The 24,315-nt window shown below is 41.8% G+C and overlaps 1 protein-coding gene across 4 annotated transcripts in view; it reads right to left on the bottom strand.

The window, feature by feature from the left end:
* Positions 1–24,315, bottom strand: part of LOC6605175 (dual specificity protein kinase splA) — a 25,979-nt gene extending 1,664 nt beyond the window's left edge. The window contains exons 1-8 of one of the 4 annotated variants that reach the window (XM_032720176.1): positions 23,686–24,315; positions 2,997–3,872; positions 2,644–2,935; positions 1,754–1,864; positions 1,585–1,686; positions 1,322–1,520; positions 328–1,260; positions 146–247 (exon numbers count right to left, since the gene is read on the bottom strand). In XM_032720176.1, the coding sequence (XP_032576067.1) occupies positions 146–247; positions 328–1,260; positions 1,322–1,520; positions 1,585–1,686; positions 1,754–1,864; positions 2,644–2,935; positions 2,997–3,832 (2,575 nt within the window). In that variant the 5' untranslated portion in view covers positions 3,833–3,872; positions 23,686–24,315. Of the gene's footprint in view, positions 1–145; positions 248–327; positions 1,261–1,321; positions 1,521–1,584; positions 1,687–1,753; positions 1,865–2,643; positions 2,936–2,996; positions 3,873–23,685 lie in introns of those variants that run through there. The other 3 variants (XM_032720179.1, XM_032720177.1, XM_032720178.1) reach the window with 3 other exon arrangements.

The following is a 24,315-nucleotide window of genomic DNA, read 5'->3' as shown; positions in this document are numbered from 1 at the left end:
CTAGCGGAAAAAGAATGGAAAGAGCAATACATTAGTATGGAATCCGCTATCATTATTTGAAAATGATTGGAGATCCACCGACTGACTGATCCGCATTCCTGGTAGCCAGTTATGAATTTCCCAGTTAAGGCCATTGACATCTCACCTGCCACTTGTGCCGCCTGCGCCATGGCCATTTGGTAAGAGTACAAAAGCGGTGCGAACTGCATCATATGCTGCGGATTGCCACCAAGTCCTTGTCCCAGAGCTGAAATTAAGTTTATACAGATATGTTGAATGTTGCCCAAAGCTGGTAACTAAAAGAAAAAGTAATGGAACATAACCCACCTCTAAAGAGCTGCTGCTGGAACGCCTGCATGGCTGCCGCCGTGGCAGCTGGCGAGGAACCGCTCAGTCCTGCCGCCGGATTAGCCGAACCCGTCGATGCTCCGCCGAAGTTACCCAATCCTCCCAGCGCAGCCAGATTGCCCAGCTGGCTGAGGTTGCCCAGATTGCCAAGGTTGCCTAGACTGGCCAAGCTATTGATATTCAATCCGCCCATGCCGCCAAGGGCACTTAGATGAGCAGCCGCCGCCAGCGTGGCCGCCGAGTATTTGTCGTAGTTTTGGGCCTGCTGTTGCGACTGCTGATCCCGCTGCTGCTGATCTCTTTCCCGCTGATCGCGCTGCTGTTGCTGCTGCGACTGGTGGTGATGATCGAGTCGATCGTTGCGGGAGGATCTCGAGGATGTAGTCGGCTCATGGTGGTGCGCTGGCGACGGCCCAGGACTAAGGATACCCGCCTGCTGAGCGGCAATAGCTGCTGCAGCGGCGGTGGCTGCCGCTCGCGAGGATCGCGATCCCCCAGATGACGGCGGTGGTGTGGCTTGACTTTGTGGTGGCGGTGGCGTTGGACGCGGTGTCGCTGGTGTCGGCGTCTGGCATTTGGTGGGTATCACCGTCACCGACGGCGGCAGATTGACCAGTGCAGCAGCCGCCGATGCATGCGACGCCTGCAGCTGTTCCCGTTCCCGCTGCATATGCGACGACGAGGAATTGCTAGACACCGCGGAGACGGACAGCGAATTGCCGCCACCACTCGATCCATGGTTGTCCACCGGCGAGGGACTGCTCTGGCTGGCCAAACGCTGTTCGATCTCCTGCTCCTGCTGCAGCGCCTTAACGAAGGCCTGTTTCAGTCGGTTGGTGTGCTCCGCCTTAAGAGCCTTCTTCACATTCGAGGTGACGCACTGCTCGCAAATCACCTTGGGATCTTTGTTGGCTGGAAGTAAATGGGTTCGTTAGATTGTTTATCACAATTATTAAAATATGTGCACACTTACTCTGCTTCTCCCACTTCCACACGGGTGTAAAATCAATCTTGCACTGGGCACAACGGAATGGTGCTGCCACAGCATTGGCCTTCTTGTTGACGGTCAGATAATCCACAACGGTTTCCAAACCAAGAAGATACACAAAGTCCGTGTTGCTGGGATTGGGAATAAAGTGCATCTCTGGCGGTGGTGGCTTTGGCGGCGGAATCTGCAACAGATACTCCAGTATAAAACCAAAACATCTCAATTTTCGTAAGCCCTTTTCCACTCACCTGAAGCAGCGTCTTTTCCAACTGCTTGCGTAGCGCCATTTTAGCCGCCGCCTGTCTTTGAGCTGGTGTCTGGGCATCTTCTCTTGGCGTGGAGCGATCATTCTGCCAAGAAAAAAGTTTATTAATCTTTCCATGAATGCATTTTCTTGTTGTTGTCAGAAGGACTAACCTTCTGATCGTTGTGCTGATTCTGATGCGATTGGGACAGTGGTAGCGCCGGCGTGATGGAAACAGAATTGCTTATGGTCCCAGGTACCTTCGAATTATCCGAAATATTAGGCTGCATGTTTCAACGATTTGGTTGGGTTTGGTTTTTATTTTTTAACAGGATAGCAAATACGAATACAGAGCAAAGTTGAGTTTTTAGTAGTCGGGTGATTAGTTTGACGCGAGAAATGAAAGAATATTTAGTGCCACTTGCACGAAGTCACCTCGGTTTTTGATAAATCCTCATACAGAGGCCGACTTCGGTTTATTTTGACAGCAATGTTGGGTAGCAATGTTTGAAGTGTTGTTAAGTTGTTTGTGCTAGGCAGCTGGTTTTATCGAATACTTTTTCCAATTAGAAGTTAAATTTTGGTATACAAAAAGCTTTTGAGATATTAAAGTAAGTCTTTTAAATGTTTTATCAAATTTCTGACGCTATGAAATGATTAGCTATAATTTTATTGCGTTCTGCAATGTATATTAAATAAATAATAGATTTTTACTTAGTAATTTTTCTGTACGTAATTTGTACGTAATTATACGTAATCGAATGTCACAACAATGCATTAATCGAATATGAATTTGACTTTTTTAATTAAACTATATTTTAAAATACAAACATTTAGTGCTGCTTCAATGTGTTGAGTATTGTTAGTATGTTAGTTTTAAATGTGTATTGTATTGGTAAGCGTGAGTTTTTGTGTTCTTCAAGTGTTTGGAATACATGTTTGGTTGTGTAAAATGTTTGTTTGATTTGGTGGATAGTGAGTTTGCAGTGTCTTTGGTGCTTTTGGGCAAAAGGTGAGAGAAAAACTCGGCGCTTACGGCAACGATTACATTACAATAACTCACATTGCGTGGTTTCAGACTGGAGGGCGGCGCCGATGTGGGCGTGATGGTCACCGATGGCGTGATGGTGAGATTCGGCAGGTTGGTGCGCGGCGGCAAATTGCTCGAGCGGTGCGATGAGGAGGTGGCGGGCGTGATGGTGGTGCCGGCGGCCAAGGTGGCACCAGCGGGCAGCGATGATCGTGGCGGCGGCAGTATGGAGTTGCTGCCGCTGCGATGTTGGCCGCTCAAGGCGGCCGCTGCAATTGCCGAAGCAGCCGCTGAGCTCGAGCTGCCCGTTCGACTGTTGGTGGCGCTGCAGATTGGATATCATGTTATTAGTAAGATGAAGAACTTGCTCCAAAGTATATACGCACCTTATGCTCACTGCCGGTCCGCCGCTACCGCTCAAGCTGCTCCTGCTGCCCTTGCTGTGGGCGGGCAGGGGTACCGCCGACGTGGGCGTCACACTCAGCGATCCCTTCGAGGTGAGGGCGGCGGGTATCGCCGACAGCGGATTGTTGGGCGATACGCTGGTCGGCGTCACCACCAGATTCTCCTTCATCACCTGCTGCGATTGCTTGAGTTTTTTGAGCAGCATCAGTTTGGTCTCCTCATTGCGCAGATCCTGCCGCAGCTTCCTCAGACTCTTCTCGCGCTCCTTGAGCTCCGCATGGCTCAGCTCCTTGATGGGCACATACGGGGGCATCTCCTCGTCATCCGTCTCCGAATCGATGTTCCCGTTCTGCTGACGGCCATTGGTGCGAGCGGGTAGTAACACAATGTCCGGTGCCTCGGCATAGGATTTGGGTTCGGTTCGTGGTCGCAGTACTCTCCGCTGAACCTTGTTCTCATCCTGACCGCCGCCTATGGATCCACCTGTCGCACCTGTGACACCTTCACTGGCGTTAATGCTGTTGTTGTTGTTATTGTTGTTTGTGCTGGAGCTATTGGTGTTACTGCTACTGTTGTTGTTGGTGGTGGTGGTGCTGCTGCTGTTGGAGTTGGTGTTACTGCTATTGGAGGTGGTGCCATTATTGGTCGCCGGCGATGCTGACGGAGTGATGGTCAGACCAGCATTGTTGGCCGTCAGCGCACGCAGATCCCGATTACTGAGCGCCGCCGGAGGCGTAGCCGGCGTTATGGTCAACGCCGGGTCACGACCGGACCCCAAACTCAAGTCGACCACATCGTCGACCTCCATTTTGGCCATTTTCGCTCGTCGCGTCGTCGTGATTCTGTATGTTGATCAACTGCAAGGAGCCAGGAAATAAAAACTTATTAGTTAGGTTCAGATGTGTAAACATTCGTTCTTGAAAAAATTAATTTAGTTTTGTGTGTTCAAAAATAAAAAAAAAAATGCAAAAAAATGTTTTCCCCTTTCTAGTAACAAGCAGAAGAAGGAGCTGTGTTTAAATAGGGGTTAGGGGGGCGTGGCCGGAAAAGGGAATTTTGTGGCCGGCCTTCGTGTCTTGCCAAGGGTTGAATTCGGGTTTCCTTTTCAGTGTTTTTATTCCCGTTTTGTTTTCCTTTCACCATAACGACACTTTGAAAGCGGAAGTACGAATGTCTAACCCCTAAATGTGTATCTGTATCACCTTTTCTCCCTTCATAAGGCCAATCTGGACGTATGGCATTCAACTGTGGGGCACTGCATCGAAAAGTAACATCAACATTATCCAGACATTCGAAAACAAAACGCTCCGCACAGTCACAAACGCTCACCCTTTCCACGATAATGCCACTATACACGAGGTCCTCAGCTTCCCCTGGGTGAAGGATGAGATTAAGAAAAGCAGCAGGCAGTACATGCAGAGGCTTCAAGACCACCCAAACAACCTGGCACAAGACCTGCTGGACACCAGTCAACGCACCAGGAGGCTGCACCGATCACACCCTTTGGACCTCTCTGGGATTAGACACGCAAATTAAATTAAATTATATACATACATTATTATATACATCATACATACAATATCGACAGTTATTGTATAGTTTCGCAACAATTTATGTAATCAATTAATTCTCTACCGTTAAGTTTAGTAATCAAATTTAATGATTGTCCGCGAAGGACAGTTTTAAATTAATATATCCAAAAAAAAAAAAAAAAAAAAAAAAAAAAACCTTTTCTCCCTTTTCCGTGCTGGTAAATAATAAAGATATCCTGATTTCAATTTATTAAGGCGACGACCTTGTTGGGGAAACTGATACAACCATCCATTCTCGAGCCAAAGATAATGATAAATGGAAAGAGGGGAGAAAGCTGCACTAAATCACAAATCAAATCGGATTTGATCGCAGATATCCCAAGTGTAAGTGGATTTGGGGCGCTTGTGTGAGTGTGAGAGCAGTAAAGCGAAAAATTTCTTTCGATTCGGACATTTTATCTTCCACAAACAAGTCACGTTTTCGATTTAACAAATTTTCGCATACAAAGCCGCTGGTTTTGCGGCTACAAGAAAATTTACATGAAAACTGAGCTAGTCGGTCGGTGGGCGGAGAAACGTGTGGCAGTCGCCGATCGCTAAGAGGAACCTGCACTATCGGTAATGCACTACAGCTAACTAGCTTAATTCCAAAGATACTTCAGTTTTCAAAGATATTTTTATTGTTTTTTTTTTTTAATTCGTGAAATCTTTGAATTTCAAAAACGACAAAACCGGGAAATCAATTTTTAACTCCTATACAAGTTCACACACTTGAGTGTTCACTCTTTTAAGTGTTAATGGTGACAAAGTTTGCATAAAAGGCGGTTCGAAAGACAACACACATTCAAGGCCATTCGGTGGTTAACGGGTTTTTGCAACAAATTCGCTTTTCCGAACACGCTACCGTGTTTTAGTGAGGCTCCACTGTATATAGTAGCAGAATAACTAGCTGAGATCCAAACCAGCAAAAACAGGCACACACAATCGCAGCCGAAGCACAACAAAAACAACAACAGCTAACCGACACGTGAGAGCGAGAGGTGAATAAACCTTTCAAGCAACTTGAGCTGCACCAAAGCACAAACAACAAAGCCCAGCAAATACGACAAACATTCACCTGCTGCCGCTGCTGATTTCGTAAAGCGCACACAAACAATATCAAAATGTCAATAAAATCATTTTAACAAGACTCCATCAGCGATAAAGAAGCAATAAGCGTCACAATTAAAATGAAATACGTAGCATCGTAAAATAAATACATAATTCATTCGAGCAGGTGGCAACCCTGGCAAAGCTGAGCTTGAAGATGAGGATCTACACTTTTGCAGATTTCAGCCGAAGAAGAGCGAATCAAATGGCATACATAATTACACCGCGCTGGGGCAAAGAAAAAAGTGAAAAACAAAATATTAAACAACTTGGCATTGTTGTCTCCAATGTGCTATAAATTAACTCGCTTTGAAAGCTAGCACACAAACAAACACGCACGCTTACTCGTTCGTTTTTCATTACTTTTTTCTTCCCTCCGCTCTTTCTCTCGCCCCCTCATCCACAACCCATCAACGTGGAAACGGCGGCTGTCGGCAGAGTCTCGTTACTTTCGACACTTGTGTCGTCATCAGATTGCGCTGCCCGCTATCAGTGCACAGTGGGTCGCATTCGCGGGGTGTACCAGAGATAATAGGTGGCAAAGCGTGCTGTGCGATAGTGGGCGACGATAACGCCGAGCGGAGGGGCTACAGTAGTCAACAGGTACAGCGACCTGAACAGTTTTATTTTTTTATTGGGATTTATCAGATATTCCATTATTAACTGGCAATTTTAAGTGCCTAATTTATGCATATATTTTCTTTGTGCGAATTTGTTATAATCCTAAAAATTATATTTAATAATATATATTTAATAATATCGCTGAAAATCTATATCTAACAACTATTCTTAAAAGCCTTTTAAAATATTCATTCAAAACAAATATATTATTTATTTAACTGCAATTGCTGTTAGCCAAGTTCCACTGTGCCTCGAATTTGTTGGCCTGTGTGTGCGAGTTAATTCCACAGCGCGAGATTGTGTATGTTTGCTTGTCACAATGTGTGAGCTTGTGTGCTTTGATGATTGTCAGCTATTCCTTATTAAATTAATGCAAACATTTTTAAATTTTTATAGATGCTTTTCAATGCTGGCGACCATTATGCGTGATGAGTGCCACTCCACCCCCCTTGGACATTGATATGCGTACCGCACTCCTTACCCTTTAACCCCTGGCCGACTGCTAGGGCGAAAAAAGCGACTTTATCGATTTGTTGCGACGTTTGGCATTTGTGTGACTATTATTGTGCTTAATAGCGCGCTAAATGTGCTTAATTAGCGTTTGTGAGTTGCTCTGTTTGGGTTCACAATGAGTTGTGGGATATGCGAGTATTGGATGATCTTGGGCGGTCTGTTGGGAACAGGTGTACCCAATGCTCAAGTTCAAGTTTAAGTGTCGTTGGCAGCACAGAAGTGGCAATATACCGATTTTCCAATGCAAATTCGATGGGATTTTACGGGGATTACACCCAAGATGTCCATATCAAAGTGGTCAAAAGCGATATTGGGGTTATATCAAAGTGACCAAAAGGAGATAAAAAGCGGATGGGGGAAACGAACTTAGAGGCGAATGACAAGCGACGACGACGCAAACAAGCAAAAGAAATAAGGTTAAATCAAAAGTACAGTTGTGTACATAGCGCGGCCAGCAGCAGCACCAACAAAAGCAACAACAACAACGGCAACAGCAACAGCAACAACAACACAAACAAAAGCGAAGAGCAACAGCAAAGCAAGCGAAATGTGTTTGAGTGTGGCTGCGGTGAGAGCGACAGAGAGAGCGCTAGCGGCGAGAGCGAGAGGAGGAAGCGGGAGAGAGCGAGAGTAAGATGGAAGAAGAGAGCGCACGTCGCACACACGAGAAATGAGAGTAAGAGGAGAGCGGGCGGCGGATTTTGGGGTCTGGCCACCCAAAAGCACCAACACCCCCCCTATCCATACCACCCACAATCACCACGGTTACAGCCACCCAATCTCCAACCCATCGATTTGCATATTAGTTTGTTATCAGCCTTGCAGATAAAGACTTAACTTAAATACTTTCTTTATATTGTAGAATTATGTATGTTCATTACGAACCAGTCATACTTTGATCACATTAAAGAACCATAAATATCTTTAATCTATTACCCTATTAGAATTATAACTTACAAGATTCCTAGCGCACAACGTTTGCCGATTTCATACTTACATACATATGTACATACTTACACATATCTAAACTCATATAAAAAGAAAAGATTTATAAGCACTTTAAAACCTTAATCTACCCACCCATTCTCCTGGCAGCCCACATAGATTTGTATATTTATTTTCATGCACTCATAGAATAGTAAAAAGTTGCTGTTCTGCAATATTATCAATAGAGCCCAAGGTCTTTGTCAATAACTCTTGCACAATCTAAATAAAAGCCCAAGAAAGTCTGCCTGAATGTTTATTAAAAACCGCCTATAGGCTTTAATACACCTAAAAGTCATTTGGTGGGACAGAATAAAAACGTTTTAAATTATCAAAAGGCAAGACGCAGCTTAGTAAACAAACATTTATATCGCCACGTTTCGGTTCGACATTATAAGAAATGCGCATATCTTATATCTTATGCCATTGTACATAGGCAGCGCGTCGGGGGAGGGGAGGTTGCGGGGGGTTGGAGTGCACGGGTGTACGAGGTTTAGTTGAGTGGATCGCCAGGGGTAGGGAGGAGGAGGGGGGTAGGTCTCTGCATGGCTGCTGAGAGAAAAAGCGAGAGAGCAGGCGAAAGAGCACGACTTGTTGTACATGGTTTGGGGTGGAGTGGGGTGGTGTGGAGTGGGATGGGGTGAAGTGAAGTGGGCGGGGGGCGGCGGCAGTGGCGACCGACCTTCGTACATATTTACTCATCCATGCTGGGATTTGGAATCGGAATTGGGAGGGTGGTGCATCGGGTGCTCAAAACACAATCCCAAACCCAAAACCATACGTAGGCCATTCGACAACTGCAGTCAAGTGATGTCATCGAAAACTATAGAGAACTATCGAATCGCATTTAAAGAGTTCCATGCACTTGGTGTTGCACCATAATGCGAAATATGCACTGGTACATAAAAACCAATCCTTAATTAACAACCTCAAGTCGAAAGTTACAAATCAAGTTACTTAAAGTTAGTTAAAGTCAAGTTAGTTAATAATAACCCAAAAAGAATTATACCATACTCTGGCATGCAAATGGGTCAACAATATCAAGAAAAATGAATCAGAGTTTCACATACTAACTATAATAGACATATAATGCTAGCTATAGGAACTGTAATCTAGAATATTCCAAGACAACTAAAGAACTGAACTGTCTATTTCCCATTGCTCCGAAATCATATTGCTTATCTCTCACAAAATAATGCCTAAAAATCTATACAACCAAAGTAGTTTGGAAAATGTGCCATACTAAACTTATCTAATCGAAATATCTGCCTTATATTCATTCAATGCAGCTCTTAAAAAGGGCTTTGCTAGCTAAATATTTCCCATTTGATGCAATTAACTGAAGTGCTCTATGATAGCTCCCTAAAAAAAAGCACACTGTACCTCGTCGCTTTTCTCGTTGCGTTTATTTATAACAACCGATAAGCAGAATTGAGCAATTCGCTAGCACTGAAAACAGCGAAACAAACGACTATGTACACAAAAACCAAAAGTTCTAAATGGGTTAACTGAACATTGGGCACAAATTAATTGCCTGCACTGTATGACAAACTAGACAGAACAAAATAAACTGAAACAGATTCTTTACATTCTGATTTGGTTTTATTTTCCTAGCTTATCAGTTAAGTATACATAACATAATTGGCAAGTTAAAAAAAAACTTTTGTGGGGGGTGTTTAACAGCTGTTTAGTTTCGTGCTCTTGACCAGTGTTGCCAACTAAATAAACAGTAAATACAATACATAAGGAGCAATAGCAACAATGCAAAGACAAGCTAAAAATTAATGACTTTCAAACAGGTTTTGTTTACTGTTGCTGTTGTTGTTGTGAAATGAGAAGAAAAAATTGAGCGGCGAAGAAGAAGCAAGGTAAGTCGATGCCAAAGCATCATTTAATGCTTTGTTCGCCTCTGTCGTCTGTAAGAAAAGCTGTTTCTACTTTATTTATAATTCAACATATTTTGTTGTTCTCCAGAGATAAGCTTTGCACGCGGGAAACAGATGGAGAAAGTGTATCAAAACTACAATGACAATTGTCAATCTGAGCAGCAGCTGTTTAACTAACTTTATATAGGGTAACCCTATATAAAGTTAAAACCTAATATTTACCTACCTAAATCTTTTTTTTTTCAAAAATGGTAACCCTTTAACTTGATAACCATTTTAAATAAGAGCAGACTAAACCTTAATCAATTTACAAATAAATATGGTTACCACATTCAATATTTCAGTTTTATAAACTAACCAAACTTTAACAATTTACATATCATGTCAATTTGCAATTTTGCCCAATTGCGCAGGTAGGGGTCATTCATACATTCATGTATACGATGTTATATATAAATATTTGATTGCATATATATGGCGAAATATGCAATTGCCCATCTCTCCACTCTTCTTCTTGTTCACGCTGCGTCTTTGCTGTGTTTACTGTTGTTGTTACTTTTGTTGTACATAAGCAGTCCGATCCATGAATGTGTATGTTGTTTTCCACTCACACTCCCGAATTTCACATAGGCAATGGGTTCAACTTGTATATGAAACCAAACGACCGACCGACTCTGCCGACGTCGCTGCCAACGTCACCGTCTCTGCTTTTGTCTATCCAACCATGCGCCCCTCCACCCCTCTGCCGATCTTTGTGTACGTGTGTGTGTGAGTGAGTGCTAGTACACCTGGGGTCAATAAATTGGGAATAAGCAATCGACTTCAATTAAATTTGTTCATAAAGTCGGGTATTCATTTTTCTTGAAGTTAATCTTCTATTCCTAATTCTAAATTCATCTTACATTTTAATTTGTCAAAGTATTATCAATTAGTTCCAACAAAATAATTAAATATTTAAATAAATAAATAATTTAAGCTATTAAGTATATATATTTACTTTAAACACTTAAAACTTTTAATCATTTTTTCGTGCTCTTTAAATTGAAATAGACTATCCTAATTGCTTGCCCACGAGTGTGCAGCATGTATTTTATGGCATTCGGTGGCCGTTGACTGTTTGGCTGAGAAACGGCAAGGCAAAAAGGCAACCGATCTATTTATTACAATTCAGAATTCACAATTCACCCTGTGCAGCGTGTACATCATTACGCATTTGCATTTGGCACATTTAAAATTTCAGCGTGCTTAATTCTTGCTGGTTTCCTGGTTTTATTTTGCTGGCGCTTTTTTTTTTTACTTTTTGTTATTTTGCTCGCCAAGCAATTGACGCCTGCACTTCGAATGCTTTGGAAAAATTCCACTTAATCAAGCAAATTACCAACGCGTTGCTATGCTTTTCTCATGTTTTTTGTTTTTGGCTATTTTTAGGCTTTGTGCTTTACCTTTTTTCGGTTTTTGGTTATTTGGTTTTTCGGGTTGGCAAAACAAAGATGGCATGCTGCACGATGGGAATGAAAATTGAAATGAGAGAGAAACGTTAAGAAGCGTTAAGAATAACCCCGAAAAGTAACGCGTAAAAGCAGCGCCCAAAAAGAAATAACAAAAACCAGTTAGCCGATACTTTTCTCTCGCGCGGACAGACACACACACACATGCATACACGTGCGCAAAGTTAACCTTTTTTTTATGACACGATGATAAGTGCGAAAAAAAGTGGAAAATATTCGTGAATTTCATTCAATTTTGCGGAGAGATTTCAGTTTCGTTTGCCATTAGTAAATTAAGTGAATATATCAGTCTATAAATAAGCTTATCAAAGTCATGGCATTGCAATAATACTAAACTTTAGCCTTGAACTAACCACCACAAATGAAAACATACCAATATACGAGTATATATAAAGGGGGACCTATATAAATATGCAAATGTTGTTTTTTTTTATTTTATTCGCCTATGTACACAGACGTATTAGCTTGTAATTGTATCTTAGCACGCGTTTTTCGCCTGCAAGCTGCATGCTCGGTGGGACAGGTCCCAAAGTCTTTAATTGTGTAGTCGAGGGGTACATACTATAGTACATATACATATAGGTATATATACAAGCCGCCTATTAATCCGCATAAGGTGTGTATAGTATAGAGTACGTTCTCATAAAGGTATGTACATATGCGGAAACAGTGGGGCGAGCAACCTTCGAGATACAAAATTTTAGGAATTTATGAGATACTTTTTACCTGCTCACTTAAAGTATCGTAACTTAATATCATACGAATAAAACTGTAATATATCTTTAGTATATTCTAAGATATCTAAGTATCTACTTCATTTCCCACGAAGTTGGTATAGTGGAAAGGCACTAAGAACATGTGATGAAGAAGGTTTAGTAACACAAAAAATCCCATTTTAATAAAGAATGTTCATTTTTAAACAAAACATTCCATGCCTGTTTTAAGATTATACGTATGATTCAATATTGCAAACACCCATCAAAGCAACCAACCCCTTTTCCACTTATCGACCGACCACTGTTGAGATTATTTACTCAAGCCAAACGGCATACATAATTACATCTGAGCCACGTCACTTCCTGCAAAGAGTCGCAGCAATACCGATAAGTAGTATCCCCACCAATCTCAAGATTGGGTATTGGGCAAATCGAACCCTTTGGATCTGCTAGGTTCGCTTGGCCATGTGCGATTATATATATTGTATATGCAGTGTAGTCCAAGTACTTGTACATTGTCTGTGCATATGCATGGCGTATAAAAATAAATGTCAGCGAAAAAAAAAAATGGAAAAAGAGAAAACATTTTTTCTAGCTCTCTAGCTGATAAGCAGGGCGACACTTACAAATTTGTATGTACAACACATATACATGCACACAAACGGACCAAGTACATAAGTGTGCGTGTGCTTAGGGTCTGAAGAGTACGTAATACTTTCAATTTGACTGTTGTTAGGAGGGCTGATTCACAGTTTTCATCTTAATCTGGACAGATTCGTTTGCCTAGCTACTACTAAACTGAAACTAAACATAAGGTTTATGACAGATTTGAGGTATTTCTTAGAAACAATACAAATATGTGCTTATATAAGTTGGATTATATACATGCACATGTTCATTCAAATTTATTTAGGGACTTGTTATCAGTACATAAAAACAACCTACATATAAATATGTATACGAAATGTTTGGCATTCTATAACAAAACTCTTGATCATCCAACTTAATCAGTATTTAATTCAAGTTGAAAGTATCTATAAAGTATCTATAGCACCATCTTGTGGTATCGCGTGTATCTTTATCTGATCTTGGCGAATAAAATAGTATTCAAGGTCGGTGAACTCCGCATGAAAAGAGAAATCGCTGGATGCAGCCAAATAACGGTAACGAGCTAAGTGATGCTGCAACTACAGCCACTAGTCCAAGCACTAGTGGCTGCCACTAAAACTAGTATTAGTTGGGTTGCCTTCTATGTGCGGCACAATTCCTTTTTTTTATGCGCTTGTTCTTATTTTTGCACTTAATGACGTGTAACGAGCTCGCGCGCGTGTTTTGCGCTCTCTCTCGCTCTCTTTATATATATGTATATACATATGTACACCATATAAATGGCCAGCATACACACAAACATATGTACTAGTGGCTGGGTTGTGCGTGCGAGGGAGATGGCGCTCTTTGAAAATAAACAGGTAAAAAAAGGTAAGCCAAAAGAAATAACAACAAAAAGTAGCTTTGCCACTTTTTTTTAGCCGTCTGCCTTTTGTTTTTTCTCGTTTTTTTGTTTTATAATTTTATTCTTGAGTGAAATGATCGTCAGCAAACAACAAAATTGGCCTGGCGGTTTTTCTTCTTCTTGTTTGTGTTGGCCAACAATAATTATCGCCGATACCTTTTAAATAATTAGTCAGCAAGAGCTGACCATGAAAAATCAGCACAAAGTGAGGAAATCAACGTAGGCTTTTGCAAACTGTTTACAGCAGCGCTTTATCTTTCGTAAGGTAAACAATACATAATGTACAACGCAAGTACGTGCATTGAAATTAATCACTAACAATTTTCATTACTATTAGAACTGTGCTGCTAATTGATAATTACTACCATGTTTCATTACCATTGTATTTGCTTAACAGGTTACAGCGGTTATTATAGCAGTGCATAAATCGTTAGTAATCAAATATGGTAAATAATAATATAACTTCGGAAGTTTCGCAACTGTACTTCATTTCCATACCGCTGCAACTTTACGACCATGACAATCGTAAATAAGGCCATAAATAATAAATTATTCATAATCAAAGATGGAAACTCTGTTTTAGTTTTCAAAGATAAATAAGAAGCATTTTCAAAAAACAATCGACAGAAAAGTCATTTAAACGGTCAATTGCCTCAAGCGGCCAAAAGCAAATGTCCGAACGAGAGGGCGATAGCAGAAAAACACAAAAACCAAACACAAAACTAAATGAAACTGAGAGGCAATGCATAATGTGCGAGAAAGAGAGGGCGAGCACTGTGCGAGAGAGAGCGAGAGAGGGGGGCAGAGCAGCTGACAGCTGCCCATTTAAATAGCAGCGAAAAAACTGCAGGTCGACAATGAAAATGTATTTTACGGCCAACAGGATGTATTTAATAACAGATATCCTAACATCTTCTAAGCATAAAAAAACAATTATTTTTATATCTAAGTAATAGACTTTAATCTTGAAAGTTTATATGTTACTATGCAATTGATTTCATTATGAATGAAGAATATTTTTTGAATGGTAACGCACAAGAAATTCTTTGTAATTGGAGTATCTGGTATATTTCCCAACAAAGATGTATGGTTTTAAAAAAACCATAAAAATATTAAATATAAAAGAAACAACAAATGCGGGGAATATAGGCCATTTAAGCACGTAATCCAGAGACAAGTGAATAGATACTTTCCCATAAGATATGAGATATATTCGGGATAAGTATCTATCTAAGCTACACCAAAGCAACAGCAACAATCACAACATGTGAATATTTAGCAGCTGAGTGTTGATGCCTTTCAAAACTCTTCAAATGTGCTTCAAAATCGGCCATTAAAAAATGTTAACCACGTCGGGATGTGCATAAATTATAATTTACCGAAGCGCAGCAGCCCCAAGATGTCGAATCGGTGAAAGAAGAAGAGCGGGCGGGAGGTTGACGTGTAGGTGGAATCGGGGAGAGAAGGCGACAGACCGATACAAAAAGCGAGAGAGAGTGAGTGAGAGAGGAAGCGAGGGAGAGAGCGAGCAGCCTTATATACACGGGCATGGAATGTTTGCCTGTGTGCACACGCAACGCACACACACATAGATTCCGCCGTTTGGGTTCTACTTTCGTGTATATATATATATAGCATATACCATGTACAGTGGGCACCACTATGTACAGCTGTGTGTGCAAGCATCGGGACAGCTAATCAGGCAATTAAAGAGCCACCAAATAGCCCAAGCAACAACAAATGGTTTCAAACAAAAAACCAATAGAAAGAGAAACAATTTGAAAACTGAGGTGGAATCGACAATCAAATGTGCCACCAGCAGCACCGGAAAAAACTTTAGCATCAACTAGTTATAATGCTGTTTGTCATGTTGCAAGAACCGTCGATGGAAAGCAACTGCTTTGTTGTTTACATAATGGTTGCAAAATTAAGAAAATCGCAACGATTCTCAGAAACAAGCTGGGTTGTCACACGCAGACAGTGGGTGGTATTTTCTGCTGCCCCGCCCCCTTTTTCGGGTTCAAACTCCCACCCGTTTCCTTAACCTGCAAATGCCACGCACTTTCCACGTATTTCAACCACCGAAAACAGCGCAAAAAGCAGGCAAGAATAACACGTATTTGTTAGTTAAGCTGCACGACTAAATGATACCGGTTATTCGTTGTTTGTTCTTCAACCCTTATACATATTCAAATATTAAAAAGTACAAACAGCAAGTGATTATAATAACTAATCCTTGTGGGAAATCCACCAAACCAATTCTTACAGCACCAAATTAATTTTATTAATGCATTTCCATTAAAGCTAAGAACCAATTTAAATCATCTATTATAGCCTATTAGTACAAATATTTAATTCCTTTGCAGGGATGAACTGATTTTAAATACATAAACCCATATGATATGTTTTAATTAGAGTTCATGAATTACGAAATAAAAAGGAAAAATTGTATTAAAAGCATGGAATATTATAGATCTTAGACAAACTTACACATATTTTAATATTACTACGAACAATTAGTTTTCTAAAATGGGTATGACTAGTTTCAACTCTTCTCAAAAAAACGTTGGAAAAGGCTTCCCAAGTTGTTCTTAAGTTTTCATGATAATAATGCAACCCTCGAGTAAAAAAGAGCCATTAGGAAACAAGAAGCAAAACAGATTCGACAAGTTACTTCACTTAATGCGGTTCCCCCGCCAAGGGGGATGCGAAAATCCGACGCAAAAGGGGGTTGGGAAAAACCCAAAGTGGGCGGCTGCTGTTCTAGAAACTTTTCGCAAACCTTTAAAATGGGCTTTAAAAAACGAGAAAGGAAGGAAGGCAGGAAGGAAAAGAGCGTGGAAAGCCTTTACGTCTGGGCTCCCTTATTCGCCACCCCTCCCCCTGAGGTTATGCCCACATAGCAACACAGCCCGATGGCGCCACCCACGCGCCACCCCCTAAAAAACCCTCCATCCCCTCCTCCCCTTTTGACCTGTCTGTATGTTGGGTAACTTTTTTTTTTTATTTTGCCTGCTTCTTCTTTTGCCTTTTGCCCTAACACAAAAATGTGTATCTAGAAATATTTTATGCAGGCAACTCTTCAGCGAGGGGGGTGGGTTTGTGGGGTTTGTGGGGCATTTGGAGGGGGTGGCAGAGAGGCGACGTGGGTGGGGTTGCTGATGGTTCAACCCCCGCACCCCCGGCACCCAACAATGGTCGCTGCTCTGGTTTCAGTTGTTGGTGTTATTGCCTTTGGTTTTGGGCGTGTTTCTGGTGGCACAAAACTATGACCGAAAATCGGGGTGGGGAGTTCGGTGGGGCGGGAATGTCGCTACCTCAGCACACATATAAATCTTTTCACGAGACATACAGTCGAACTCCCATAACTGCGACGTGTCTATTCAACTTTTGCAGCAAAATTCAATCAAATCTGTCATCATAACTTAAAAACTTTTGTAATTGAAAACTTCGAAAAAAACACACATCTCAATAAAGTAAATATGCACGTTCTACAGAATGTAAATACCTTGTAAATATAGTATTACATAATAGTTTAAGCAACATGCTGAAAGTATTTGCAATTAAAGTATAACCTTTTGACCAACTGAACTATGCCAAAACTACTTCAAATTTAAAGAAAAATTCCCACATGTATGTAATCCCTGAATCGCCCTGAAATGAAAGTGCAGATGCTAGTGGTTGGAGCTATAGAAGTGGAGCTGCATATATATAAATATATATATTGATATACATAGACGGCACATCAAGACACATGTCCACATAATTGCCAAACGCGCAAAATCGAAGTGGCGACCGGCCCACTCCACCCTAAAATTCACCACCCCCAACCGCCCAAGCGAAGCAAACCAAGCCACCCAAACCATCCAGCGCCCAACCCCTCGGCTTAGGATTACTCACCAGTCTGCATTTGCAGGTGGGTGGTACAGTTGCGCTTTCAATTTATAGTTGGATTTTCGGTGGCCTGGGTAGACTACTAAGCCAGTTTCATAAATAATTGCAGAATATTGAATTTTGAGGTGCCCAAAGCCCAGGACAAAACAATTTCCCCAACTGCCAGTGATATTTGCGCTAATTGCCATTGCCGTCGTCGTTGGTATTTTCATTAAAATTGCGTAATATTAATGGTCGCTCGTATGCAGCGAGTAGTTTGGGCCCGGGTCACTCGCTCTACTCTATGTGGCTAAAACTAATTTCCCGTCCAAGGATTCATGTTCACACACAAACCAAACGAGCAGAGCAGCATCAACAAATTCGGATTTTCGGCATTACAATTTGTGGAAATTTGCATATTTGGGGGGTGGTGCTGTGACCCCGAATCACCCGAATCAACGAGAACGAATAAACCATATTCGCTTCGACCTGCAGCAGCAGGCAAGTTCACCGATATACAATGGTGTAGGCATATCATCGCATAGATTACGCAACTATTCCCAGGATATCGCCAGGAGCTGCAGAGGGAGAGGGGAGGGGTTTTGCGATGAGGGGAGGGGAATGGAGATGGTGGCTTCACACATTCGCGGCGACACATTTGTGTCACTCGACTCCACAAGGTACCACCGGCGTAAGCCACCCACACACGCTGGCCACCCGAAAACGGTAGGAAATCCACTCAAGCATAGCGAACATTGGACCACCATTCACCACCACATATAGCCATCCGACCACCACCCCCTCCCTTATTTTTGTGCACCAACCAACTACGCCACTGTACAGCTGGTATCAAAATAATAATACGGAATACCCGGCCCATAAATTAGGAAAGCCAGGTTATCTTCCATTTAAATCGGTAGAGTTAGCTTGCGCTTCATTTACTATTTTCCATATATGTACATATATTAGCTCTTATCAGCAAGCTTCCGAGATAGAGTTCACTTTAAGTATATGTAGCTTCTTAGCAATCAAGCAGATTTCAAAGAAATTTAATAGAATTCTTTTAAGAAACGCGACTTTGGCAAAGGAAATTCATATGAATTGTGCATATTATAAATAAAATACGAACAAGATACAATATTATGTAAGTACACAACTGAGTACCGATAAATTGAATACGAATTTGTTTCTTACTCACATAAAATGACCAAAAGTTTATAATTTTCAAGTCATTTTCCAATCTTTAAAGATTTCTCTCATTTGAGCGATGACATTTGCTATAATCTCGACCTCAGCTGTGCGTAGGCCTTCGTTGGATGGCAATTCAGGGGGTGGTGGTTCATCGGATGATGCTGCTGGCTCCTGCTTCCGCTGTTGTTGTTCTTGTTGTTGCCTTCGTTTTCGGGTAGCGACGAGCCCGGATATTATATGCATACTTGAACTATGCGAGGAAGGAAGCCAGGCGACCAGACCAGCATCGCCAGCAGCAGGAGCAGGAGCAGGAGGACCCCTTCTGTCGTGCCATTCCCAATGGCCCCCTAGACCAGCCCCACCACGCCCCCCTTATCCTGTTTTGTATATGTATCTGTTTTTGCATGCTCCTCTCTCTCTTGCTCGCTCTCTGCCTTATGTGCGTGTGTGTGTGTGTTTATATACATGTGCATGCACAGCTGTACCGTTTCGGGGCATTTTACAGCCACAGAGCCGCCGCCACAGACCACCCGGCCACCACCCAAGCACCACCCAAGCACCACCCACAGTCAACCCCGCACAGGACCACCCACAACAACAATGCAAAACGTCTGCATTTCAACTAACGCCACCCGATACACAAACAAACGTCGAGGGGAAAGGGCTCCGCACAGCCCCTCCCTATTGAGCCACCCCCTCGAAAAAACCAACAATCCAACCCACCCACTCAACACCCCCACCCATCCACTGCAGCAGCAGCCATCTCATATTGCCATAGTTGTTGTATTCTTCTTCTTATCATTATTATTGTTGTTGTTGTTCTTGTTGTTGTTACTGCTGGGGCTGCCGAAAAAGTTTTATACATAAGCGGAAGCTTACGAAAATCCCCCACCCAGCGAGGGGAAAAAAAGGGAAACCCCCTCGAAATGCCAGAAAAACAGAACTCATTACAAAATCAATAAGTAAATTTTACTTTTTTTCTCTCTTTTACTTTAGCGTGCACTATTTACGTGACATTTTTATGACAAACTTCCTGCATATTAAATCAATAATACTTTAGTGAACAAAGTTGGGGCAGCGTTTTCAATAACTTTTCGGTTTTCCACCAATTAGATCTTAAATAAAGTAGTTAAAAAAAAAAGCACTCTAGTTAATACCACAGCGTGCTTTAAATTTAAGTTGCTCGGCCTTCTTGGTCGCGAATAATCGATTTTTTCAGCACCAGCAGCGCCAAAGTTAAAACCACCCACTCAGCCCCAACACGAAAGCAGAAAGGGGATACCATAAAGAATATATGTATAAGTGAAGTAAAAAAAAAACAACCGAAGAGACAGGAAAACAACTCCCCGAAAATAAGGGGGAGGTGTGGAAAATTTGGTTTGGATAAAGGTTGGGCTAAGGTGGAAAGTATGGAAAATCCAAATAAACAAATTCCTTTGGCTCGCCCGCCATCTGACCTTTTCACTCCGCTGGGGGATTTTTATTAAAATTCCTAGACTTATTGCTAAATTATTTACAAGAATGCCATTTATGTTCTTGGAAAAGGCATAAATTCTTCGTACGAATGCATAGCACATTTGTACATTTTAGTAACAATATCTTTGAGTTTACTTAGAAAGACAGACATGGAGTATGGTGTTCTTTGCATCGATAGGTGACCGAATCTTCCCTGGCTTTTGCTGTTATCGTAATCGCCATCACAATCGCTCTTGAATCGCTTGCGAACTTTGATTCATTGTTCTCGCTGTTTGTTGTTGCTGTTGCTGTTGCAGCTGGGCTTTTGTGTTACTTGTCAACAGAGAGTTTAGTTTGGTGCATCGGCATGGGCTTAGGTACTGCAGAAACCCCAACCCCTTCGCCACCTCTGCAGCAATCACCCTCGAGCCCTCGCCCTCCGCCCTCCCTCTGCCCATCCAAACAAAAACAACAATGCTGCGGACGCTGCATGCAACTATTGAGGCATGAACATACAATTTATGTACCTCCGTATGTGCATATGTACGTATATACCTACGAACTATGAAATACAACAACAGCAGCAATAAGCGACTGTACTTTTGATATAAAATCCACTACACTCCACACTCGCCATACATGGGAAAACCAAACCAAACCAAACACACACACACTCACACATTTCCGATGTGTACGTATGTATGTATATAGCACCGAAAATACCCAACATCGCCCACCACCCACCGCCCACTTTTAGAGACACCCACTTGGAGTGGAAAGCTCTGTTTAGTTTTAGTTGCGCTTTAAACTGCATTTCGGCTTGCGATGCCTTGTTGTTGCAAGCTGTACATAGAGCATTGCATGAGTGGCGACAGGGGGGAGTGGCGGTGGGCTGTGTTACTTGTGCAGCAAACGAAATAGAAAACAACTGCAATATGTTTGCTTCCCCGGAATGCAGAATGGAATAGCCAGAAAACACAGCTCCACTTGCATTGCATTCGGCAGATTGAGCTCAAAAAACAGACACTACACCCGAAACATGCCCAATTGCCAGTTGTCATCTAAAAATTGCAACTTTTACAGAAGCCTATCTATATACATTGGGTGGTAACAACTTTGAAATGGACTGGCTTGTATCAAAAGTTTCCATGAGCATGGGAAAAGCAGAAGAAATCGATTAGAAAACGGGCAGTTCTTAAAGTTATGTGACCAATTAAACAAATAGTGAACTTAATGCTATTTTAGCTTTTGCCGAAAACTAACCTATCCTAACTATCATAACATTACATTGATGTACATTGAGAAGAAACCATATTAAAGTTAAAACATTTTGATATGTGTGCTTCTAAGCATAAGTAGTACTTTCTGAACTTTTGACCCCTTTAAGCGAAATTAGATGAAAATTTCAGATATCGATATCAAGTGCCAGGGGGAGGGGGGAGGAAAATGAAGTGAAAAGGGGTAGGAGAAAAAAGGAAGAGGAAGAGCGCAGCGGTACTGCAAAGCCGTCGACTTTTGTTGCTCCACTTGCACAAACAAAAACGCACGAAAAGACGAAAAGAGAATTTCGGCTATCGAGCAAGCTCCCCCAAACTCACAATCACACACACTGGCAAACTCACCTGCAAACTCAGGTAAATCGACGCGCGCGTGTGTGTGTGTGTGCGGGTGAGTGGTGCCTGTGTGGATCTGACACGGCAACAAACAAAGGTAACGCTAAAGCCAAATCTACAGCGATAAATCTAGAAACCGGGCATTCTAGTTCCCAACCTCCCAGATATATTTTACCTCTTTCGATTCAGCACTTTTTTCATGGCTAATTGGTTGGGGCTACTAATTATCAATTAATTACATTACCATTTTATAGATACTTATTATTTGCATTCTATTTGATTTTGCGTCATTGAAATTCATAGAAATTCAAAATTCTTATCAATCATTGATTTTACGATAATACTCGCCAAAGATAAGCATTTCCATAACTACAAACTCATTTTCTTGAATTGAATTGAATTAAAAATTGAACTATCGATGGTTTAATAGTTTGTGAAATATGTTCAGCGAACTTTTAACTCCTCTTAACTTTCGGATTTCACCTGATCCGCTGTGAACTAGTTCACATTCTAGCCACCCCTCCCCCACCCACAGAGCAACCAAAGCAACAACAATTGCAATTACAGCAACACCAACTAAACTATTGCAACAAGAACACCAACAACTACTAGAAATGCGGGTCTGGGTCGTAAAATCGAGACCAAAAGCAGAGAGCAAAGGAGCGGAGAGAGGAAGAAAGGCGAAGAGAAGTGCAAAGCGGTGGCAGAGGAGGATGTGGAGACTCGACGAGACGTCGAGAATGCAGTGCACATAAAGAATGCCAAAATAAGTTTAAAACTAACGACGAACCGGGTTTTAGTGCGTGCGTCTGTATGCGTGTGTGTGCGTGTGTTTGTGTGTGTGAGCGAGACAGCCAGCAAGGTGGTTTTTTGTATGGCTGTGTATTTGTATTTTGGAGCATGCAACATTGCCGAAAAATGCGTGCGCTGCGGGATGGGAGAGAAAGAGAGAGAGGGGGGGACCTCCAAAAATGAGAGAACCGAATGGGAAAGAGAGTAGGCGAAACAAGTGCATTTCTGCATGAGTGTGTGTATGCGGGGGGTAATTTTCGAGAACTTAACAAGTGTTGCAAAGCTCCAAAAGTGCGTGCGGGTAATTAGCAAGTATAAATATGTAAAACAGAAATCAAATACAAAACGAATGGGGAAAAGTTCATTAACACAGTTAACATAAAAGACCGCCAACAAATCTCATTCATAAGCGAGAAATGTGTGTATAGATAACGGGAACGGAAAGAAAAAAACGAACAGCGGCGTCAACCCCTTCCGATTATAAAAAGGAAAAACCGCGGCAACTCAGTCGAGCGACACAGGGAAAAAAGTAGCAGCTGAAACAAGCTCCTAAGCATGGCGTCCCAACAACAACAGATAAAAGCTGTAAAAATTGTCAATATAGAAGAAAGAAAGGCAGGCAGGCAGCAGTAACAACAACAATAACAGGGGGGCGCAGAAGAAGAAGAAGCAGGCTTTGGAGCTTTGCAAATAATGCGCGAGAGTTAAAGAAGAAGCCGCAAACGCCAACTGCGACGTCGGCAGAGCATTTTTAACGAGCCGAATGACAAGCGCACACAAACAGAAACACCAACACACACAACGGCACTTATGCAGATCATACAGTCGAGGGCGGAACCGTAGCAGTAAGATCAGATCATGATAAAATTAATATATTAAAATTAGAAATGTGTGTTCAATATTGCCATCAAAAACTATTGAAGTGTTTGAAAAAGGAATAATTAATATTACTTTGATTGTAATAAATATGTATTGAATAAAATACATATAGATATTTAATTCTAGCGACAATCATTAAGCTATCTTAAATTTTATATGACTTTTCTTAATTGCCACTATTGCATTGACCTCGATTGTCCAAACACACACACACACGCACGCAAGGAGGCGCACAGATGGGCGACATGCATACGAGACGCCGCAGCAGCAGACCGGTTGAGGTTAAATTGGATAGTGGCAGTGAGAGAGAGAGAGCGGGGCAAACGAAAGAGAGCGATTGGAGATGGAGCATACATATACATATTGAATTTTTCTTTTTTGGCGTAATGAAAATTTTAGCACTGTTTTGGGGCAAGAAAACGGGGGAAAAAAATAGAAAACTTACCCGCGTGTGAAAATCCGTTAGTCGGTGGCGCCTCTGCCGCTGCGCTGCTGCTGCGGAACTCCTCTCGATTTTTCCAATTTCGCATGCACAAAACTATATGGATTTCACTTAATTAAATACACTGCTTATGTACCACCTTATATATGCACTTATGCGTTGGTATGTATGTATATACGCCTCACCAACACACTTGCAGCACACGCTCTGCTGACGTCGACGCCGCTGCCTTTTTGCGGCTACTTTTCTTTTACTTTTTTCGAAATATTTTACACGCACTGCAGAATATACTTTGTTTTATATAAATATTTTTGTTTGTCTTATACTTTGTTGTAAACTTTATACGCAATTTGTTTACTATTTCAAAGAGAGAGTGACACATACAAAGACACAGACACACACAGATAGGCCGCTTTATGCACTCGTGTGCGGCATTTTAATAATCCACGTCGATTTGTTTGTAAATAGATAACGATACGATATTAAATTGTATCCGCCGAATCCACAGATAACGACTCGATTTACTTTGAATTGTGCTTTTTCGCCGCTCCGCTCACGCACACTACCTCACACACACAGACGAGACCGCGTAGCACGTCCGAACGATCCGAGAGATGAAAAAGTAAAAAAGTG

Source organism: Drosophila sechellia, chromosome 3L (genome assembly GCF_004382195.2).
Source record: "Drosophila sechellia strain sech25 chromosome 3L, ASM438219v1, whole genome shotgun sequence".
Classification (NCBI taxonomy): Eukaryota; Metazoa; Arthropoda; class Insecta; order Diptera; family Drosophilidae; genus Drosophila; species Drosophila sechellia.
This window is presented reverse-complemented; position numbering and strand designations above follow the sequence as displayed.